The sequence below is a fragment of the Centroberyx affinis genome, unplaced genomic scaffold (genome assembly GCF_046629955.1).
Source record: "Centroberyx affinis isolate AG114_WGS23_722 - 3 ecotype Tasmania unplaced genomic scaffold, CSIRO-AGI_Caff_v1 ptg002675l_1, whole genome shotgun sequence".
In the NCBI taxonomy this organism is placed as follows: Eukaryota; Metazoa; Chordata; class Actinopteri; order Beryciformes; family Berycidae; genus Centroberyx; species Centroberyx affinis.
This window is the reverse complement of record NW_027280859.1, coordinates 654,326-677,403: the sequence shown is the minus strand read 5'-3', so window position 1 is coordinate 677,403 and position 23,078 is coordinate 654,326. Positions and strand designations below refer to the sequence as shown.

General features: G+C 41.8%; 2 protein-coding genes across 4 annotated transcripts; both read left to right on the top strand.

The window, feature by feature from the left end:
• Positions 1–457: 457 nt before the first annotated feature.
• Positions 458–9,637, top strand: nsfl1c (NSFL1 (p97) cofactor (p47)). Of its 3 annotated transcripts, none has more exons than XM_071535159.1 (9): positions 458–589; positions 1,489–1,589; positions 1,914–1,991; positions 3,719–3,884; positions 3,992–4,087; positions 4,428–4,537; positions 4,796–4,933; positions 5,917–6,087; positions 7,389–9,635. In XM_071535159.1, the coding sequence occupies exons 1-9, from the start codon at positions 488–490 to the stop codon at positions 7,549–7,551; spliced, it is 1,125 nt and encodes a 374-aa protein (XP_071391260.1). In that variant the 5' UTR covers positions 458–487; the 3' UTR covers positions 7,552–9,635. The 3 variants fall into 3 exon arrangements, with proteins under 3 accessions (XP_071391260.1, XP_071391258.1, XP_071391259.1); XM_071535157.1 differs by having other exon boundaries at positions 467–589; positions 1,917–1,991; positions 7,389–9,636; XM_071535158.1 differs by lacking the exon at positions 3,992–4,087 and having other exon boundaries at positions 467–589; positions 1,917–1,991; positions 7,389–9,637.
• A 2,702-nt stretch (positions 9,638–12,339) lies between these two features.
• On the top strand, positions 12,340–23,078 carry LOC139657372 (sodium-dependent lysophosphatidylcholine symporter 1-like). Its single transcript, XM_071535182.1, has 12 exons — positions 12,340–12,471; positions 12,753–12,877; positions 13,100–13,232; positions 14,086–14,164; positions 15,901–16,088; positions 16,592–16,682; positions 18,497–18,618; positions 18,771–18,854; positions 19,491–19,574; positions 20,576–20,688; positions 22,662–22,805; positions 22,898–23,078. The coding sequence occupies exons 1-12, from the start codon at positions 12,340–12,342 to the stop codon at positions 23,076–23,078; spliced, it is 1,476 nt and encodes a 491-aa protein (XP_071391283.1).

Below are 23,078 nucleotides of genomic sequence, written 5' to 3'. Positions count from 1 at the left end.
TAGATAGCAATACAATAAATAAAGAGAATACCTGCAGAGAGTAGGCTATGTACAGAATATAAAAAGTGTCCATAATATGTACAGATGGGCCAAGGCAATATTGAGCACACCTTCTAAGGTCTCAGAGTCAGCACTTGTTAAGATCTTTTTACATTTGTCACAAACCAACAATTCACATATGAGATCCTATTGTAGTTTTGTGTAACCTGTGGATGCATTGCCATCTAATGGTGACAACAATGATAGCAGGGAAGCAAGACGTGATAAACCAAGTCAATAAACTGTTCATATTAAACACAGCCACATGCAATCTTTAAAACCCAATTGCGCGGTTTTAACCACGAGTTAATTATTAATATTTCAATCTAGGATTTTTTTTCTTCGTCTCACTTGTTATGATCTTTTGTTTGGAGCTCGATAGGAACCATTAATCTGTTGCGTGTTTCCTCAGGTGGAGGCGGACCTACCATTGAAGGAGCAAATCAAAATGGCGAACCAAGAGGAGTCTGTGAGGGAGTTCGTTGCTGTTACTGATGTCGATGAGGAAAGGGCCCGGTTTTTCCTGGAGTCTGCTGGCTGGAATTTGCAGGTACGTGTTAACTTGATTTTCCCCTTGAGTTGTGCGGGATTGTACACTGAGAAATCAAACGGAAACACCAGTGACAGGAGATGTCCGTGTCAGAAGCCTAGCATGCCGGCTAACTAGGCTGGCTAATGTTAGCCGCTGTTGCCGGCGATTTGTGCAAGTCACCCTTTCACAATGGCCTTAGTAAAAACCGCTGTTGTCACCCAAAGACATAGCTGTTGTGCAGATAGCTGTCACAGCTACGGATACAAGGCGGCCTGTTCACGTTACTTGGTACCCTTTAAAGCAGATTCAATTTCATCAACTTGTAGCTAGCTACATTACCTTGAGTCCATTGAGTCGTGCTAGACAAGTAACGTTAGCTTGTAACGTTAGTTAGCTGCTGATGCGACATTGTCAATTGTTCGTTTGAAGCATTTACTAGGGGGTCCTTCTGGAGGTTTCTAGGTGGCCCCCCATCCAAATAATGTTAGTTCACATTCATTCTTATTTTATCCATTAGAAGCTAACGCGAGGAGAGAAAGTATGACTATTTTGATCAGCGGTTTCACATTTTACTGCTCTCTCTCTTCCTGCAGCAGAGTCAGGTGACATAGCCTAAATCTTGTTGTTTTGTCCAAGGAACAAAACCTTCATCAGCTGGTATGCTGTGGTGTAAATAGTATCTATTTCATTTTTATTATTTTTTTGGGGGGGGAGTACTAACCCTTATTTAGATAAGAAGTTATTTAGCCATTCACTGAGCTTTATAAGGCCATTAGTAACACTTATCAGCTTTAAAAACTATTGGTTGGTTAAATCGTCACTTGCTACATAAATTAAGTTGCAGTTAAGAATTGATTAGCTCTCTTGTCAGGGTTTTGGTATGACATGGTCTGACTGAATTCTGCCCCCCGCCCCAGCTGGCACTTGCCAGTTTCTTTGAGGATGGAGCTGAAGATGACATAGTGACACTTCCTCAGCCTGAGGGTGGGTCTTCAGTGTCCCGGTCTGCAGGTCCAAGGTAATGTTTACAACCTCTCATCGCTACTCATCATCTTCTCACACAAAGCACAACTAACATCACAGTTCCCCTCAAAGGTTGCTTGAATTTAAAGACTACCAATGCACTACTACCATTGAAATTTCCATAGTCTTTTGCTTGCTTATCCCCCATCTTTATACTTCTGTCAATCTAAAGTCCAAGACAATAGCAAACAGTCTGAAAACATATCTTTCTATGCAGTGTTGACATACACATTATCAGACTTACTGGTTGTGTAATAGTAATATATTATTGTGACTTGTAATTGACATCATCATCAATAAATGTTTGCTTTGTTTACAGTAGTCAGCCCAGAGTGACCTCCTTCAGAGATCTGATGCATGAGGCGGAGGATGAGAGCGACGAGGAAGAAGGCCAAAGGTCCGTTCCATTCATGATGTTGGATATCTGTTGATCTGTCTAAGCTAATTTCTGGTTATCCTTAATACTGCCAGAGGGAGCACTAGTCAAGGTCAGCTAAAAAACAGCTTCAGTAGGGTGGATTAGGGATTAAAACTGAATTTAAAGACAAGTTTACAAGAGATGTTCCAGAGAACTGCCCAGTTGCTTTCTGTGTGTCTCATCCTCCTAAATGGCTGTCACAGTTGTTCACATGATATCAAGGCTGTAGGCATGCCTGTCTATTTCTAATGTACATCCTTGTAGCGTTTGGATGGTATAACCTCACGTAGCGAGTGTGATTCCAGAATGCACCAAACTATTTTTGGTCTCACCTCATTCACTGGGAGCTGGGCGTGCTTTCTGCAGCATCAACAAATTCTGCTGCTGGGCCGGTGTAGTGGACTGGTTGTTAAGAGATGGTGTTTGTTTTTGGGTGCTGCACTTCCCTACATACATTTATTTCTCATCCAGTGATCTAACATACATCTGCAATGTGTCTCAAAGGAAAATACCAATGTCATTTAGAGTTATAGCCCGTTTACTACTGTCTACGCCTACTTTACATTTCCCCTGATCATTTTGCAATGCATGCGTATGTAATTATATGTTTTAACATAACTTGTTCTTCTGCCTTTTTATAATACAAACGTTATGGTGTCAAACCTAGTTTGGAATGAACTGCTGTCCTGCTAACAAAGATGTCCTAAATAAGAAGACATGGGTGTGACAAAGTTTGTAAAGCAAAAGGTCTTTTAGGGATTATTTCCTGGTGGAGACTTCCATTTCTTCCTGTCAGGTGCTTGGCAGTAAGCAGAGTGGAATGTAATGCAGCACTGTTGTTTAAACACTCAAATCAGACACAATGAAATAAAACAGAAACTTTGACCAAACCAAATGAAGGCATCATGTTTACTGCACTGGATTATCTCGCTCTGTGGAAGCTGTTTCTCCTACTGTATAAGACAGCAGCAAATGGCCTCTTCTGAGGAAACAAGCCCTGATATCTCCAACTATGTTGACTGCGTTCACACTCCACCAGAAATAATAGAAAGCAGGGGGGCAACCTAAATGATTGGCACTCAATAAACACTGGTATTATCCTTTTAAAGTATGGTTCTGAGCCACAAATGTGTCACAGACCAGCTTCTGAGGGCCCCGTACAAGAATAACGCCACAATGTGTGAGTCTGTGATGTGTTGGTGTGATTGGCTTAATTACTCATTTCGGTCATTAGATAAAAGAGTGTCAGAATCCCTGTCCTCGGACTACTAAACCTTACAAACACACTGCTTGTAATCCCTAGCACCACAGCCAAAAAGTCATCTCTCAGATTATTTTTTTTACTAGCTGATGCTCTTATCCAGAGTGATTTACAGTAAGCACAATGAGCTTCAATTTGTAGATCACCATCATTACAACCAACCAATAGTAAGGAGTGCAAGGGTCAGCCATAGTGCCCTGTGTCCATTTGTATTGGAGAAGTCCTAAGAAAAAGAAACAAAAAAAATAAGAGTGGAAAAGATAGGAAAGAGAGTGATGGAGAACAGAGGATATTACTGACTTGTCTGAGTGGGTTGTTTGATATCAGCCCAAAGCCTTTTTTTTCTACAAGGGACAACTATCTTTTACATTGTGGAAGAATTGAATACGTTACCATCTTTCATCATACCCTAACCCGTCCTCTGCCCTCCTTCGCTTCCTTCCAGGTTTTTTGCCGGGGGATCAGAGCGCAGCGGGCAGCAGATCGTCGGGCCTCCCAAGAAGAAGAGCTCCAATGAAGTGGTGGAGGACCTGTTCAAGGGGGCCAAGGAACATGGGGCTGTGCCTCTGGACCGGACTGGGAGGGGGCCGGGGGAGCCCAGCAAAGCCAGGGTAAAGGGTAGCTCATGAAAACAATATGATCAGCAGCACCGTTGGAGCTAATCGGTCTTGTTCACCTTCCCCTTTGCTTTTTTTTTCCTCCCCCTCTCACCCCTCAGGCCTTTGTTGGTGGAGGCTATAGGCTAGGAGCAGCTCCTGAGGAGGAGTCGACCTATGTGGCTGGAGAGAGGCGATCCTCCGGCAACCAACAGGATGTGAGTAGTGGTTCGAATGGATGATCTTTCTAATTTTTAGACACATAACTCTTACTCATATCTAAGTCCCCCTACCATTGTTTCCTGGTTTCATTGCACTCTGTTGATCGCATCCCTGGTGCAAAAACGGTTTAATCTGCATTAACAGGCATCTCAGAGTAACAGATGGAGATGGATGAATCAGATTTTTAAGGAGGCCAGCTGATCAGTGACTAGCACTCCCATGGGCTTGAATATTGTGGAGTAAGGCTAAGAAAAACAAATTGTTGCTGCAGTGTGGAGGGGAAAGCAATGACCTCCATGTGCATGATTAATGTACGTGTGTGTGTGTGTGTGTTAGGTACACGTGGTGCTGAAGCTTTGGAAGACGGGTTTCAGTCTGGATGACGGTGAGCTCAGAAACTACACCGACCCTGGAAATGCCGTCTTCCTTGAGTCGATCCGCAGGGGGTGAGGATTGTCTGTCAACTCATTCACTAATTACATAAAGGTCCATAGTCTCAATATGAGGATATAGTAAGACTATTCTGGGGCCAAACTATATCCATGTATATTAATATTTAAGGATATATACTATGATTGAACCAATATTGGTGTTGTATCGTTTTTTAGTCTGCTTGACCACCACCCCTATTGAAGGTCATTTTTGACACAGTATTGTGATAGTATGAGATTGTCTTCTTTTTCATTTTCATTTTACCCCTGCAGGGAGATTCCTCTGGAGCTGAGGCAGCGTTCTCGAGGGGGTCAGGTGAACCTGGACATGGAGGACCACAGGGACGAGGAGTTCAGCAAACCCAAGATGGCCTTCAGAGCCTTCGGAGGTGAAGGACAGAAGCTGGGAAGGTGAGATCAGTAAGCATGCAGCTTGTCCTTGATGGGCTTGGTTTCATATAAATCTGGTCATAAATTAGGATTATTTTTCACTGCCAACAACAACAGTTTGTCTATTGTCATCTATCATGTCTGTTAAACCAGTCTTACCTGTGCTTCATGGAAATGAACTAGTTTATTTTGGCTATTTACTTGCTGTGCAGGGTCATTCCAGAGAATTAAGTGGTTGGTTTCACTTTCACTTTTTTCGCTTTAATCTGTGAAGCTATGAGGTTTAAATTTGAATCCCAAGAGACTAGGTTATACAGTAGGGTTGTCTCAGTTTGTAGATGTATGGATTTGTTTAACTCTTGAATAAAAACGAGGAGTTTTTCATGGCACTTAGAATAACCTATATTTCTACGAGGACTCAACGTATGTGGCTGATGTTGCTTTTTCTGTCCACAAGAGGGCAGAACAGCCTGGGAAGATATCATTCAGTCCATATAAAAGAACTAGTTTGTTGGACAGGTGTATTTATATTCTAAACATCTCAGTTTTGCTGTCAAATTCAGTTGAGCATTACCCTTCATTTAACTTTAAATACATGGAATATTTACTTAAATTTATCCAGCAATGCCCTGTTGTCAATTTAGTTGTAATTCCACATTCACACCTGGAATCTGCCCAGTATAGCCACAGACTTCTGCTATTGGTCACTGAGCAGCACCACTGGAGAATTTGAGGATAAGGGGTTTAGCGCATTGCTCACTGGCACTTCAGTGGTAGTTGTTGGAGTGGTAGTGGTACATATTCATTTGATTTCCCCCCCCCCAGCCAATCCACAGATTTTGTTTCAAACTTTATTTTGGACAGCAACCTAGGTGCTTAGTAATGATTACTTTTAGGATTATTTATCTGATTATCACACAACAGTTCAACAACGTCTTGAGTGGAAGAAAGTTCTCAGTCCTCTGATCTTTTTCCATCCCTCTTCTCTCCACTCCCTCTTCCAGTGCTACCCCAGAGCTGGTTACAGCTCCGGCCGGCTCCCAGCAGGAGCAGGCTGCCAATGAGGCCCAGGCCAGTGCCTCCGTGACCCTCGACCCCTCCCAGCCCGTCACCAGCATTCAGATCCGATTGGCAGACGGCGGCAGGCTGGTCCAGAAGTTCAACCACACCCACAGGTGAGTGGCTGTGTGGGATGTAGGCCTGCAGATCCATGAGAACAGACCAGAAGTTCAGTGGCTTTTAGTCAGGACTGTAGTCCTGCATATAATTTGGGGCTGGGTATCGTTAAGATTTTACCGATTCCGGTGCCATTTTTGATTCGTCCCATTGGTCTGATTCTTCGGTCTGATTCGATTCCTACTGTATACATTTTCTGGGGTAAAAGACTACATACCGCTTTAGTGGAGATAACGCTCTTTTAGTACTTGAGACATACATTGCTGTTACGTCGGTCTCAGAATTACTTTTCAAAACAGCTAAGGCACATTTGGCATAATGCCTTACTTCAGAGAGCAAAATACCAGAACAAGTGGAAAAAAATAGTGATTGGAGGTCACCACAGAACAAAAAAAATGTGCCACTTTATTAGGTCGTTCCAGTGCGCTCTCCCTATAATTACAATATTTCTGACAGGCAGCATCTGCCTTGAAGTTCTTCAATATAGGAGATAATGAGGTAGGCTATATATTGGATTTTTGGACCCACAGTACAATTATTTGGCTTCAGAACGAGTGGATTATGCTGCATGAGCTGTATGGAGTAATTGTGTGGCCTTTTTATTTGCCGTTTTTGGAACTCTGCTCAGAAACTGTATCCAGCAACTTATGTTGTTTTGAACAACGCTGCCACGGAGCTGGGCTAGCCAACTCGCTGTGTGTTAAATGGACTTAGAAACTTCATCAGTGTTTCAACCCTGGTTTTGACTGACATGAGGGTGAGTACGTACGGACTCGCCAGCATCAAATTGCGTTTGTGATTGACAGCACATGAAAGGTCAAAACGGTTGTTGCGCAGCTCCTGGAGAAGCATCCAGCTGGTCAAAATTCTTAATGATTGATAAGAGGTATCGTTAGTGCGGTTGCTTATCGATTCTGGTGAATTAGGCAATTTGTAGCCGTGATTAAATTGGAACCAGTTCTCAATACCCAGCCCTAGATAAAACCCTCTAGTTTTCAAACAACATTTCCTAATTTGTTTCTGATCTCAATTTGAGAGAGATTTTAATTAGTATTTGCCTTTTATCCATAATTTAGACTAGAATTGTGTATTATGATAACTTTATCATTATTTCATCATGATATGACTTCATTGAAAGATGATAATCAGTAGTATTGAATTATTGTCCAGTCCTGCTTGTGACAGTAAGTACCATTGCAGAATAATATAGCTAACAACCTTGTAGATCCTGTTGTTTTGCTCACACTGAAAGCCATGTCTCCTGTTCTGACTTGGTTGCTATCTCCCTCGGGTGCCTCAGGGTGTCTGACGTGCGCCAGTTTGTGGTTGGAGCCCGGCCCGCCATGGCTGCCAGAGAGTTCATTCTCATGACCACCTTCCCCAACAAGGAGCTGACGGATGAGAGCCAGACGCTGCGGGACGCCAACCTCCTCAACGCTGTCATCGTCCAGCGGCTACAGTGAGGGGAAAGTGAGAACACCCACCCCCACCCCCTGGTGGTGTGGCTGAGTAACTGCAGCCCTGTGAAATCCACCGCCCCTCCTGAGGGAGGAGAAACCATGGACTTATGTATGGACTTCTAATTTCTGATTTTGTTTTTCTAAAGTGAAACATTACATTCTACCCCCACAACCCCCACCCTCTCCCCCTCCTCTGCGGTCTGTGGTGGGCAGTAACAGGGAGGAAAATAAAAAATCTTGAGGAAAGAAACAGAGTTTATGGAAGTGTTGGAAAGGCTGCAGATGCTGTTAAATGGTGGTTTTGATGGGGATGTGTTAACCTGTAAAGTAGTTGGTTTAACCCAAAAACACAGCAACAGTCCAGATTTCTGAAGAGCAATCTGGTTACTAAGCTTTTCCAGAGATTTTCACTAAACCTGTTTTTATTTGCCTGCGACTTGCCGCCCACTCTTCCTCTTCTATTTGCCGTGTTGGCCCTTCAGCCGCCTTTTTCCTTTCAGGTGCTGGGGTGCCAGCAGACCAGTTCAGTGGCAGATTTCTAGTGTGGCTCTGTCTCAACAGCACAAACCAGAGCCATGTGAGGAATAGAAGTCTTGTCATGCTGTTAATGGCTATAAGTACATGAGGTTACCCTGGTTTTGTACTAGTTCCCATCTCTCTCCACCCCCATCTTCCTGGGGAGAGAAGTGTAATGAGGTAACAAAACATATTGAAATCAAACTGCTGCATTATTATTTTTTTTCCCAACCTATACCGGTAGCCTTACGCTCCTTTATTCACCTCCAGAATCACATCAGTCCCTTTGTCCAAATGGAGATTGAATTATTTTTTTAAAGTGACTTTTTTTTCCCTTTCTCTTTCTTTTACAGATGGTAGGATTGTTCCATTAAGACAGTGGGGTTTTGATATTGTGTAACATTAACAATAGTTAGAAATGGCTTTATTATCAAACCAATGGTTGAACAAAAGAAGAACACTTGGATTGTAAACAATGGGTTGTAGTAGTGGCAGTTAAATTCCTATGACACACTGACATCTTCTATGCATCCTGGGGCAAGACAGAAATATGTTGGACCTCTGGAAAAATAAATCCATTTTATGTTTGGTGTATAAAGAATTATCGTCTTGTGTGTTTCTCAGGTAGGAAATGGATATGTAGTAGTTGCCTATGGTGAAATACATGAATCCTAGTCATGATCTCAGCAAGTCAAGTGAAACTGTCCCTGTCCATTTTACTGTAGGTAGGGAGTGTGTAATGGGATGTACCCCTGTATCACAGAGACACATGCTCCTCACCCGCTTTTCATGTTTCACAGTTGCACAGTGGGTGGAACACTGCTCACACCTGGAGGTAACATTATTGAAAAGTTGGATTCTCTCCCTGCCTCGCTGCCAATCTCTCTGACACAGACATATACACACTCTAACACACACAAAAGCTCTGATCCCATACCTTAAAATCTGTGGTGTGTTTTTTTCTGTTTTCATCATTATCTATATCCATTGTTCTCCATAAAGCACGGTGTGGTAAACCAGTTTGTTAAAACTTTCCCAGTAAATATGATGTGACTAACTTTTTTTTACATCAGGAATGCAAAATTGGCACCTTTATCCCAAAATGGGTCACTAACATGAATTGTGCAGATTCGATGAGAAAATTTGATGGGGGGGATAAACATGGATTTTATTAAACACCTCTTAATTTTTAAACTGTTCATCCTTTGAACCAAAGTTACTCTTAACATAATTTTGTGATGACATTAAAGGCCCAGTCACAATTAGAGGGTCCCACCAACAGAAGCCAAAAACACATTTGAAATAGTTTTTATATTCTCAAATTGGCCGGTATGCAACAGTTGCTGGAGTTTTTATATATTTTCTTGAAAGTAAAAGGTTTGTTTACATTTACAGTGTTTATAGACATTGATGTAAAATTTGCTTATGTTTTGAGGTTTAAATATTTTGAGAAAAGATAATTTTACATCTACAAGTCTCCTCTTGACACATCATTTACGGTATACCCAACAATAAAATGGTTAAAAAAAAATCGCAGATTGGGTATTTCACTTGACATGACCCGGCTTCTAAAAATTTCTCCCAGTGGACCTTGTGAGCTCTGATGTGTTTTCATCCCTGTAGACATGTAAATGATAAAAATAAAAAAAGGGGCTTGTCATCCAAAAATTGGACATACTTGACTTACCATATAGAGATACAGAAAGATGTTTTTACTGCATATCTTATGAGGTTATGATGCACTAGATGGCCAAAAGTATGCGGACACCCCCTCTAATTAGTAGATTTGGCTATTTCAGCCACACCCATCGCTGACAGATATATAAAATCAGGCACACAGCCATGCAATCTCCATAGACAAACACTGGCTGTAAAAGGGGCCGTGACTTTCAACATGGCGCCATCATAGGATGCCACCTTTCCAACAAGTCAGTTTGTCAAATCTCTACCCTGCTTCCTCCCTTAGCTGCCTCCACTCTTCTGGGAAGGCTTTCCACTAGATGTTGGAACATTGTTAAAGGGATTTGCTTCCATTCAGCCACAAGAGCATTAGTGAGGTCGGGCACTGATGTTGGGCGATTAGGCCTGGCTCACAGTCTGCTTTCCAATTCATCCCAAAGGAATTGGATGGGGTTGAGGTCACAGCTCTGTGCAGGCCAGTCAAGTTCTTCCACAACAATCTCCACAAACCATTTCTGTATGGACCTCACTCCGTGTACAGGGGCGTTGTCATGCTGAAACACGTTTGATGGTGAAGCGTGATTCATCACTCCAGAGAACTCCAGAGTCCAATGGCGGCGAGCTTTACACAACTCCAGCCAATGCTTTGCCTTGTGCATGGTGAGCTTAGGCTTATGTGCGGCTGCTCGGCCATGGAAACCCATTTCATGAAGCTCCTGATGAACAGTTCTTGTGCTGATGTCGTTTCCAGAGGCAGTTTGGAACTTGGTAGTGAGTGTTGCAACTGAGGGCAGACGATCTGCACGTGCTTCAACGCTTGCCGGTCCTGTTTTGTGTGTGGCCATTGGCCAACCACTTTGCGCCTGAGCTGTTGTTGCTCCTAGATGTTTCCACTTACAATAACAGCACTTACAGTTGACCGGAGCAGCTCTAGCAGGGCAGACATGTGATGAACGGATTTGTTGGGAAGGCTACATCCTATGACGGTGGCACGTTGAAAGTCGCTGAGCTCTTCAGTAGCCTACAGCCCATTCTACTGCCAGTGTTTGTCTATGAAGTTGGCATGGCTGTGTGCTTGATTTTATATACCTGGCAGCGATGGGTACGAATCCACTAATCAGAAGGGGTGTTGGTATAGCCTAATTTTGTGTAGAACACTCCCTTGGCTGTGGGCAATTAAAATGTTAACTTCTGTCAAAGTTGTTGACACAGCTCCAAAGCTGCAAGGCAGGAGATGAAGAAGATAAAGGCATGGTTGCAATTAAGGTCAGAAATGCTTGTGAAAGTAAGTACCATTTCAGAATAATAGCTAACAACCTTCTAGATCCTGTAGTTTTGTCCACGCTGAAAGCCATGTTTCCTGTTCTGACTCGGTGCCATCTCCCTTGGGTGGTTTCTCCTCCCAGCTGCAGCCTTGTGAAATCCACCACCATGGACTTCTAATTTCAGATTTTGTTTTCCTAAAGTGAAACATTACATTCTATATTTATATTATTATTATTATATATTGCAGGGGATTATGTCCCCGGTGTCCCGTGCTTAGAATGTGGTTTTGGGTTTTTGTCACCTTTTTTGAACCGTGATGCACATTTGTGTTTGCATCCCTGTAGACATGTAAATCATGAAATTCAAGAGGAACATGTAACATTGTGCAGGTAAACCCCAAGGGGCTTATAAAAACAGAATTGTCATCCAAAAATTTTACATGCTTGGCTACCGCATAGAGATACATAAATATCATTTCAGTGCGTCTATGATACATAACACTCCCTTGGCTGTGGACAATTCAACAGTTCACAGTGCAGTTTTGCAGTTGTTCCTCAAGTTGTTGACAGAAGAATGGCAGACAGCAAGCGCAAAGGAAGAGATGGATCTACACTTCATGAAGAATCCAGACATATGGGTGCCACCAGGGATGAGGATGTACATCTGGTACTCTATGCATTTCTTTTTCTTTACTGGATTTGGATGTGTTGAACTGAAGTGTCATTGTGTCATAAGTCTGCTAAATGATCATCCTTGATTTGCATGGTAGATAATTAGCACCTTCTTTTCGTCTTTTTGCTTTCCAGTTTATCAGGTGGGTCATAGGTCATAGGTACGGTGGCCATTTTAGGACATCCTCAGCCGCCTTTGTCATTCGTAGATCTACTTTGTCAGATTTCGGTGGACTTGTGTTAGGTTTAGCTGTCTTGTGTCAGACTTAGATGGAGTTGTATCAGGTTTAGATGTACTTGTTGCTCGTCACATTTAGATGGACTTGCGTCAGGTTTAGCTGTCTTTTCAGACTTGGATCTAAATCTGACAGCTAAACCTGACACAGGTCCATCTAAATCTGACAAAGTACATCTACGAATGAAGATGTACTAATGATGAGGATGTCCTAAAATGGACACCGTACATAGTTTACTTGTCCTACTACTGTTGATCAACACTGTTGCAGCCTGCTTGCAGAGAGGCTTTTTCAGCCAACCAATGTTTGAAGGTGGTTCAGTAGAAATGAAAGCATCAGGATTCTTTGAGTGTTGATGAGTGTGACATAACTGCAAAGCATAATCAATGAACAACACTAAGATTTAGGCTGACTGCCTTAAAATGTCATTGCAGAAAAGCCCAGGTATCCCACTGGTAAGGAGGATCAGCTATGGGATAGGTGGCATGCCTTACCAGTTGACTCAGTCTGCCAAGATATTGTTCACACAGATCTTCCTGCTGGATGTGGTGCAGGTCAGTTTCAGTGAGTCATGGGACACATTGGCATTTTTCATTGGCATGTACAGTGTGTCATGAACTGACCTGGTGATGAAACATGGTCATTCCAGACAAGGTGCTCCAGTCTTTTAATTTAAGGATCTTATTTCCTGTATTAGTTACTATCACATATTTTTTCATGGATTTATCATAATCCATTGAATTTGACCAGATGATATTAGATTGATTGCAAAATCTAGGCAAGTAACAGGCTGATAATATTGGTTACTTGATCTATTCTATTCTATTCTGCCCAGATGGATGCTTTCTATGCCTCTCTGATCTTGTTCATGGGTCAAGCTTGGGATGCTATAACGGACCCTATCATTGGATACATGGTCAGCAAGAGTAGGAGGACACGCATCGGTAAACTCATCCCTTGGTGAGTGACATTTCCCATCGAATGTAACTGTAGTGACTGAATGAACTCTAGACTTCACTGGTATACAGTACCATTGACTGGATATTAAAATAAGATATTAAAATAAGATTATAAGACAAACTTTAATTGGGATTTTCATTGGTTAGATATTTACCTTTGTTGCAAAGTACACTACACCTCTTTTTTGAATTCACTCTCTCTTCCTGATTTCCACCCCTTCAGGATTGTATTTTCTCTGCCGTTTGCCATTGTCTCCTACATCATGATGTGGGTCATGCCCCAGGACTCCATGTCTCCAGCATTCAGCTTCTCCTGGTTCTTCATCTGGACCTGCCTCTTCAACCTGTTTCTGACTGTCAGTCATCACTATTGTAGTACAATTACACTCTCAATTAAAAACTTAATTCATTATAAATGATCTATCAGCTATTCCATTAAAGGAACAGTTCACCCAAAAATGAAAATTCAGTCCTTATCTACTCACCCCCATGCCAGTAGAAAATCGGGTAAAGTTTGTTAGTTCATAAAACAGTCCCGAAGATCCCCGGAAGAAGTACATTGCAGCTTTCTCCAAAACAAATGAAGTTGCTGGAGACCTGTCTTCAATCCGAAACCCACAGGGCCCGCAATGTAACACAATGTAATTATAGACTAAATTTCAATGAGTTTTAAATGTAATGAATGGAATAAACTTCTCCAATCCCCAGGTGGTTTATCCCGCCATCCATACATAATATTGTGCGCACACTGCATGGTGCAGCATTAAGTATTAGACTACCTTAGTTAGGCTACACGAGTCTTTGGAAAATTACCTGGCCTCCTTAATCTTTCTGTTTTTTTCGGGTTGCGGATCGGTTTCGGGTCGTTTTATTTGTATGAAAATGGGTCGGGCTGACCCACACATCACTACCGGCCTTGATAGGTACTACTAGCTCGAATAACCAGAAACAAGACTTCCGGTTTGTCAGTTTGACCTTCAAAATAAAGGTGCGAAATTTTAAAATAGGTAGAGATACTGTTTTAAACCAATTAATTTAATTGTCAAATTCAAACAGTGAGCACCCATATTAATGTTTGAAGACATCATTTAGGCCTAAAAGATTTAATTTTCTCCTTTTTTCCCTTTTTATCCTCATGACTTAATGGCTAAGCTGCCTTATTGCTGCTTGCAGCTATATTTATAAATAAATGTCTCTTCTCTCACATAGTGCCACCATGTTCCCTACTCAGCCCTTAACATGTTCCTTGGGGGAGACCAGAAGGCCAGAGACTCCGCTACGGCATACAGTAGGTAAACTACTTACTTGTTTAAGGGTGTCCACTGATGTCAGTGATGACAACAATGTTGAGCAACATTAAATACATTAATAGATGGAAGTAGGGCTGTTTGTGACAGTGATGCATATGTAAATGTCGTGGACTCGTGTAAAGAAAGTCTGGCTGGCTGGCTGGCTGGCCTTTAGGAGACATGGCAATGTCTACAGACAGCAGGTCACTTGTGAAGTGATCACAAAGTGAAGTGAATGTGTGTGTCCTTGTTGATTATATGTGTTATTTATCCTACATTATTATAATTATGCAGATTACATTTAGTAGTAGCTTTCCTTTTGTTATAGGTGGGTGCCTATAACATGACTGCCATTATATGCCACAATATGACTGCCATTTCTACATGGAATTAAATTTCTTCTCCTGTGTTAATTTGTAAACATGATAGGTGGCTGCACCACCCACTGAGTTCATTCAAAAGCGTGTTCTTGAATAAGACAAATAGTACATCTTTTATAGTTACATTATCCCTCTAAACTCACTTCACACAATTTCCGATGTCATACATTCAACATGTCTATCATTTCCATGCGATGTGAGCCATCCTGGAACTTAAACCCATGAGTCAACTGCTTTCCATCATGGTACAGTAGGCTGCGGTGCTAACCACACCCTTGAATTCAGCAAAGAATATTTCTACCAGAGGTCTGAGTTTACTAACCCAGTCACTGTGAAACTTATCAAAGTTATGTTGTTTCACTGACATGGCTCTGTAGGTCAGTGGCAAGCACTATTCTTTCAAGGATTTACGTTCTTGTACAGTGAGATTACCATACCATACAGTCATAAAACTCTATAGCACCCCTATGAAGCATAATGAGCACAATGCCCAAAAATGTAAAACTAATAGAACAATTACAGAGTATTGAAGCTAATACAAGTAATTACAGCAAAAGAACAACAAAACAGATGAATAAATAAAGCATCAAATAAGCATCAATTTATACATTTACAGATTAGAAGTGGATGTGCAAGTGTGCATCGCTTGCTGTTGATTATCACATATATGGATGGAAGGACATATGCACATAAATATGTGCAGATATGCAAATGTAATAATCAAATGGACTCAAATGGAATAAGCATACATACAGAAATTTGTATAGATATTTACAGAAATATGTACAGGCTATGAAAGCAGATTGTGCTAAGCAGGGCAGATGTACAGAGCAGTCAAGAGCATAGGACCAAAGAAAAATAGTCCAGAGCAACCAGGCATCAGCACCCTCCTAGTTAGCTGAGGCTGCGCCTGTTGCCTTCATTGCAGCCCACACAAATATTTAAATGGTAAATATTTGATTCCCTGATAGCTAAAGTATAATATGCTTTTAAATATTTTAATATTTTGGGCAAAAAGTCCAACTATTTTACAAAACCGATTCCAAAAATCTAGACATATTCAAAAGCAGTGTCTCTCATCAGATTGAGATCATTTGAGGGTGAGGTAATACATTAAAACGTCAAAGGTCATGTGCTTTCAGGGGCCCACTTCCTGAACTCAAAAAAGAATAACAAAGTGTCTTGTGAAAATGTATTAAAAAAAAGTGAGAAATGATAAAATTCAAGGTCTACTTCCAGGTAGTTTCAGAATGGCTGTTTATTTCTGTTGTTCAGTGTCTGTTACCTCTACAAGAGACCTATGATTTATGATCATGATGTATTTTATCTGTTTTGTTTTCTTCCCGCCTCTTTAGGAATGGTGATGGAGATGTTTGGGCTGTTGGCAGGTGCAACCATTCATGGTCAGATAGTGGGGGTATACCATGCCAAGAAAGCCCGGACTTGCAGTCAGCTAAACTACAGTGATACTTCCCCAGTAAACCTCTCCTCTCCTGCCCTCCACAACCTCACCTCATCCCTCACTGACAACCTCCAGGATACAGTTAGGTCACATGACTATTCTCAGTATTTTTGTCCTTTCTTTTTCATGTGTTTTCCTAGTTTTCTCTTTCTCACGTCTTTCACAAGGTCACTTTTCTGTAGTGAGCTGGTAGTAACCAACCGAGCAAGTTTACATTGATTTGCTGTTTAAAAGACGTCTAAATGGTTATAGATGTTTAGGCTAAAATTGCCTATGGGTTTTCTCTGGTACATATTTTTTATATTCACAATTTATGCATTGTTTAAATATGTAATAATGTATTTACTGCTTGGTCTAAGTATTGGCTATACACAGCCAAAAGATCTGGGCTAAATGAGAGTTAAAGCTTAGATGTTGAAATGATGTCTAGTGCTCAGTGGGAAGTACCTTTTACCTCACATCTGAGATGTAATTGAATGACAAATGTGTGAGATATCTGACAGGAAAATCCCATCTCATTGTCTTTGACATGATTATTAATTATTGTCTATCAGTAATAAACTCTGTATGTATGTTGGTCTCAGAGGAGGGCCTATACAGTGGCTGCTCTGGTCCTGGCCTCCCTCTACTTCCTCTGTTGTCTGGTGCTCTTCCTGGGAGTCAAGGAGCAGCTGGGTGAGTTACTAGCAGTGTTGGGAATAACGCGTTACAAAGTAACACGTTACTGTAATTACACTACATTTGGCAGTAACTAGTAATGTAACAAATTACTTTTTCAAATTAATAACGCAATTACAATTACTGACATTTAAATGGGCTCGTTACTCATTACTGGATCATCCGGTTTATGATCATCCGACTTTACGTGGCGCAAGTGAATCAAAAGACTACCAACCTCCCTGGAGACTTTATTTCTCAAAAGCGACTAGCGACAAATCTGCCGTCTTTTTCTGACCATGGGAAGCAATGTTAATGTGTTGAATCCCAAAGTATTTGCCAATAAATTGATACGGCTGATGCCGGTTTTCTCTACTTGCTTATCTAATCCAGAAAGTCTGATGATCACAGCCCTTCCCACAGCAGGGGCTGTAGGACAGGGTCCACTTGCAATTCTTACCGGCGTACGCCGAAACTGGCCCGAGTGGGCGGAGTCGGCTACTCCGCGGAGTGCACAAGTGTAGCATTATATATTGATATGCAAATTATCGTATGACATCATCTGGCAGCCAATAGCTACTTTCCTTGGAAAGTGATATCATCAAAGTGATAATGGGTACAATGATAGATAAAATTTGACAGCTGTCTAAAATAATATAGCTATGTGTAATAAGAGAATTGAAGCAGACATTTAAAAGTAACGCAAAAGTTACTTTCCCTAGTAACTAATTACTTTTATTATGCAGTAATTGGTAAAGTAATTAAATTACTTTTTGAGAGAAGTAACTAGTAACTGTAACTAATTACTAATTTTCAGTAACTTGCCCAACACTGGTTACTAGCCATTGGTGGTTAAGGCTTCTGATTGGCTCCTGCTCTACATACTTGATAATTGTGTCACAAATTGATTGACTCTTAAGAGGTGCTGCAGGAGTATGCGGTATCTGGGCTGCTGCTGCGAGCCATTTGGTCCCTGTACACTTGGAGCGAGAGCTGTGTTTGCATTCTTGGCATTTTAGACAGTTCAAGGTGGGCATCGGACTCTGACGAGGATGCACTTTGTCCCCTCTTCTGTTTGTGATAGTCACAGACAGGAAAGTTCTGGAGAGTGTCCAGTTCAGTGACATTAGGGTGGCACCTCTGCTGTTTGCAGATGATGACGCCCTTCTGGCTTCATCAGACAGTGATCTCTGATGTGCACTGGAGCAATTTGCAGGTCGGGACGAGAATCAGCACCTCCAAGTCTAAATCCATGGTCCTATCCTAGAAGATGAAGGGGAGCAGCTACCCCAAGTGGAGGAGGTCAGGTATCTCAGGATCTTATTCACGAGTGAGTGTAAGAAGGACCATAAGATTGTTAGCTGCAGTGTTGCAGGTGTTGTATCAGAGCATGGTGGTGAAGAGAGAGCTGAGCCACAAAGAAAAGTTCTCGAATTACCTTCATTCTGACCCTCACCTATCACAACCTCGGGGGAGTGACTGAAAGAATGAGATCACGGATACAAACCCAGGACACGTTGGAGGGACTACATCTCTCAGCATGCCTGGGAGCGCCTGTGGATCCACTAGGAGTATCTGGAGGAAGTTGCCAAGGAAAAGCTTGCCCTGTTTCCACCACGAAACTGACCCAGATGAACATGGATGGATGAATGGATGGATGGGTGACTCTTAAGTTCAAGGTCATAGCAACTATATTGTGACAGGATTGGATGAAAAAATAGAGATTTAATACCCCATTTTGCATTCTGATGGACTGCTAGGGGGAACTGTCTAAAGAAGTTGGCCAATGAGTTCATATGATCCCTCTTTCTTCTCCTTTGCCCACTCCCCAGCTCCTCTTAGTACTCTGGACAGGATCCAGATGCCCTATCTGACTGGTGTGAAAATGGTGATGAGACACACTCCTTATATCAGACTGATTTTTAGCTTTCTCTTCTCCTCACTAGCTTTTCAGGTAAGAGTTGTGTGTGTGTGTGGATATGTATGTGACTATTGAAAGAGATACACAATACTGAAAAACATGTCTTTACCTATTCTGTCTTTTTTTTTCTCCTTTTTCACTGTTCCCTCCGCTGTCACTGATTTCTTTTTTTTGTGTCTGTGTAGATGTCCATGGGAAACATTTCACTATTCTGTACCTATGCTACAGGCCTGGGGTCTTACCTCCAACATATTATCCTGATCTTAATGGTGGGCACAGTACACACTGATCACACATTTATCTCCACAAATATACTTCCCTATCCTACCTGAAATTGTCCTTTATTAAACTGTGTTTAAAAATGTATGAGCAACTACACACACCTAGGACTCTGCCTCATTGACCATGTTCTTTCAGACTTGGCTTTATTGAGTTATCTTTTTCATGATCATCACATATAGGGTTTCTCCTGCTGAAAACCATGACTGTCAGTATTACCCTTGAATTCAAAGAAAGAAGCGAAGTACAGGAATGCCAAAGTACAGGAATGTCTGGTTAAGGAACATCTCAAGGACATTTTATACTCAAATGCTTGTCCATGAAAAAAGTCTTTATTTTAGTCCATGGTTATCACATGAAGGGTGTCTCTGTTGGAGATGATAATTCCTAATTTTAATAATGAATAAAACATTTCCCTTAATTTCAATCATTTTCAGCTTCGAAATGTATTTTCTGGCCTTATTCACACTACTTATTCACATTACTGATATTAGGCCCCTGCAGCCTACACGATCAGGGTTTCAAGTGATTTCATTAACATAAGTAACAGAATTCAAGAGATATCAATATCTATAACACACGACGAGACTGTCTTAATTCAATTGTCTCTTCCTTTTCTTGTCCAGGTAGCAAATACACTGTCTATCCCACTGTGGCAGATTCTGCTGGGTAGGCTGGGGAAGAAGACTACACTCTACATTGGCCTCTCCGTGAGTTCAACAAGAGGATGCTGTAATGATGCTTACTCAGTCAAATCAGAGAAGGTTAAAGGTAGAGCAGAATTGAAGAATTAGAGCAGGGTAGACTAATGAAGCGAAGCCTGCAAAGCTAGTTCAGGCAGACACCCCCAGACTGATTTTGCTGGCTTGTTAATGTCTATAAAGCATTTTTTTAAAAAGATAGACAAAGTAAAACATTAACACCAAGTAAGGAATTTGGACTGTGCTGTGTTAATTAGAAGTATCTTTCTGAATTCTGACAGTGTTACCATGAGGATGCAGGGTTGGGTTGCAGGGTCAGGTTGGTTGTGATGCAGCGATCTCGTATGAGATGCTTCAAATTAAGCTCTTGGCATCACATGCTTTCCACATGGGTTAGCATCGGGCTACAAGGCCTGCACTGGCACCGCCCATTATTCCCAATGCACTGACTATAATGTTCAGGTTCAGTCATCCTCCTACTACTGCCTTTCTTCTAATAGCCTCAAAAGCATATGGTATTGGATTTCTGACTTGGTCCACAGGTCTTTCAATGTGATCAGAAATTTCAAAATCCATCCTACCAACACTCAATTAGTCTGAGCTCCAGTACTGCACTGACACTTCCTAGTAAACCATTCACATGACATAAGCACTGACAAAAACAAAGATGGTGGTGCGCTGGTTTGCAAATGTAGCATAAAGGCATTTTAATAAATGGATTACTTTTACAATGTTATTTTTATTGTGGTACATCTAAATAATAAACAAAAGCTCTACACAGGTGTCTATTTCGCTATTTCATCTCCACTTAAAGGGCCTGAGTTGTGCATTGACTTCTATTGATAGAACAATGACTAACAAACGAACAAACTGACCATCACAGTATTTTTTATCATCTCCTCACTTGCATGAAGCCCAACATTTCCCCCTTAAGTTTTTGAGTGGCTGTGTCTACAATGTCATCTGTTACAGCATTTTTTCTTTCTTTCTTGCCTCTGTGGTTGTTTCAGATTTTTGCACCAGCAGTGGCGGTGAAAGTGTGTTTTCACAACAACCTGCCCGTCTTCATCTTCATGTCCATCATTATGGGGTCCAGTATAGGAGCGTTCCTACTAATTCACTGGTGAGTTTGTGTGTGTGTGTGTGTGTGAGAGAGAGAGAGAGAGAACATGATTGGAGGCAGGGATGTAGTGGAGAGTAAACCCACCTAAACTCAGTTTACTGACTTTTTTTTGCAGAATAGGGTTCCCATTTTTTTTATGATATAAATTCATAGTATCCATCAGTTAAATGACAATAGGGTCTTTTAAGGGGGGAAAAAATGAAATGAATGCTTTCCTGAAAGTAGAATTTTAATATTTTTTAATAATGTTGTAGTTCATGTTGGTAGTTGGTGCCTCATGATGATCACAGACAGTCCTAGTTTATCCACCTTTTTATGTATCACTCCATGACTGATTAGAGGTATGGAGACGGGTTGTGGCGCTTAGGAGGCCTGCTTGAAGAGGAGGAATGCTGTTGGGAAGAAACTGTTGTAGTGTCGGCTGGTCTGGGCACTGATGCACTGGAACCGTCTTTCAGAGGGCAGCAATCTTCTTTGCCCTTTTTGCTGCTTTGGTGTCACATGGACCTTTGATGGTAGAAAACTACTCTCTCAGCTGTTCGAATTGTACGCTGCAGTCTTGCCTTGGAGCAGGGGTAAGCATAGAAGACTGTGTTGGACGATGTGCCGATGCTTTCAGTGAAGGATCTGTAGAATTGGACCAGGGTGGGTTGTGACACGTTGAGCTGACAAAGTTGACACAAGAAGAACCTGTTGAATAGATAGGTGATGTTTGCATTCTGTCGGAAGGTGTTGCAGATGGCGGACCCCAGCAATTAGGACGACGACTGTGACACCAACGTTAACCATAAGCACATCGGTCTGTGGGTTCTTGTGGATCATCCTTGTCAATCCTCATCTCCACCATCTTTCTAGTATTAAGTTCAAGGTTTTTGGCACACCAAGACGCAACTCTTGGATTCATTTTTCTTTCTTTTTTCTTTTCAAAATCTTTTTATTGAGATTTTCAACAAAGGTTCCCAGGGTTGGGCAGGCATATTCCACATTGTTACAAAATATACATCAATGTAGTATCATATAAAAATAAAAAGTGATAATAGTGACAGTAATAAAGTGAGACGTCCCTACCCCCCCACCCTCCCACCCTCTCGATTACCTAGAATAGGTATGAGGCACAGTATCTAGAAATAAAGAAAAACTAAGGATGTAGCTATTTCCATGAAGTCAGGTGTTATTTGCGTGTCAAGGGCAGGGCTAGAATGCATGTCACACTAAGTTGTTTGGGTGTTATGAAAGTATGTTAAAAAGGGTCCCCAGGTCTTATAGAATTTCTCCCCAGAGCCACTGATTGAGAAGCGTATCATCTCCAATTTAAGGCAGGACATTATATCTCGAAGCCACTGACTAAGTGTGGGCGGGGCAGCATCTTTCCATTTGAGCAAGACTGCGCATCTAGCCAAGAGTGAGGCAAAGGCAACCATGCGGCGCTCTGCAGATGTCAGATGAGGATCATCTTCATCGGTAATGCCAAACAGAGCTACCAGAGGGTCCGGGACTAGATTCTGCTTTAAAATGTTGGATAGGGTACGGAAGACGTCTTTCCAGAAGTTTTGTAATTGAGAGCACAGCCAGAATCATTTTTGTCTATGATTAGACCCAATAATGCCATCCACAGATCTGAATAACTTGACAGAGGGGTCACTGGAGGTGCAGTCACTGGTGTACAGGGGGTAGAGGAGAGGGAGAGACTACACATCTTTGTGATGTCCCTGTGCTCACCAAGACCACCAGGCAGCAGGGAGCCCATCCTGATATACCTGTTAGAAAGTCCACAATCCCTCGACAGATAGGAGGAGCTATGTTGAGCTGGGCAAGTTTAATTGCCTTGCCTTCTTTGCTGTCAGCCTCTCTGTCTCACTGCTTCTGTTTCTCTCTGCTCCCTGTCTTTCTGTTGGCCACTACATGTCTAACTGTTTGCATGTGCGTCTTCACCACCCGTCCAGCTGTTTACCTTTCTAGCTGTGTTTCTGCAGGTCTATGCTCCCAGATGTGGTGGATGACTTCAAGGTGAAGAACCCCAGCAGCAAAGACCTGGAGCCAGTCTTCTACTCCTGCTTTGTCTTCTTCATTAAGTTTGGAGGAGCGCTGTCTAATGGAATATCCACTCTGGTGTTGCAGTGAGTCAGCAACTTTTTCTGAAAATGTTATGCTAAGGCCCAGAATTAGAAGGATTCCAGTGTTCTATATGTTTTAAATACAATCTCTTCAGTTGTACAGGATTTAAGCCAGGGGCTTGCCAACACCCGCCAGCAGTAATCATGGCCCTGCAGGTCCTGTTTGCCCCTGTTCCCATCGCTCTGCTTCTCACTGGGATGTTGATACAATGTTTCTACCCCATCAATGAGAAGAAACGGCAGCAGATACAGAGGGATTTGTACAAAGCAGCGTGA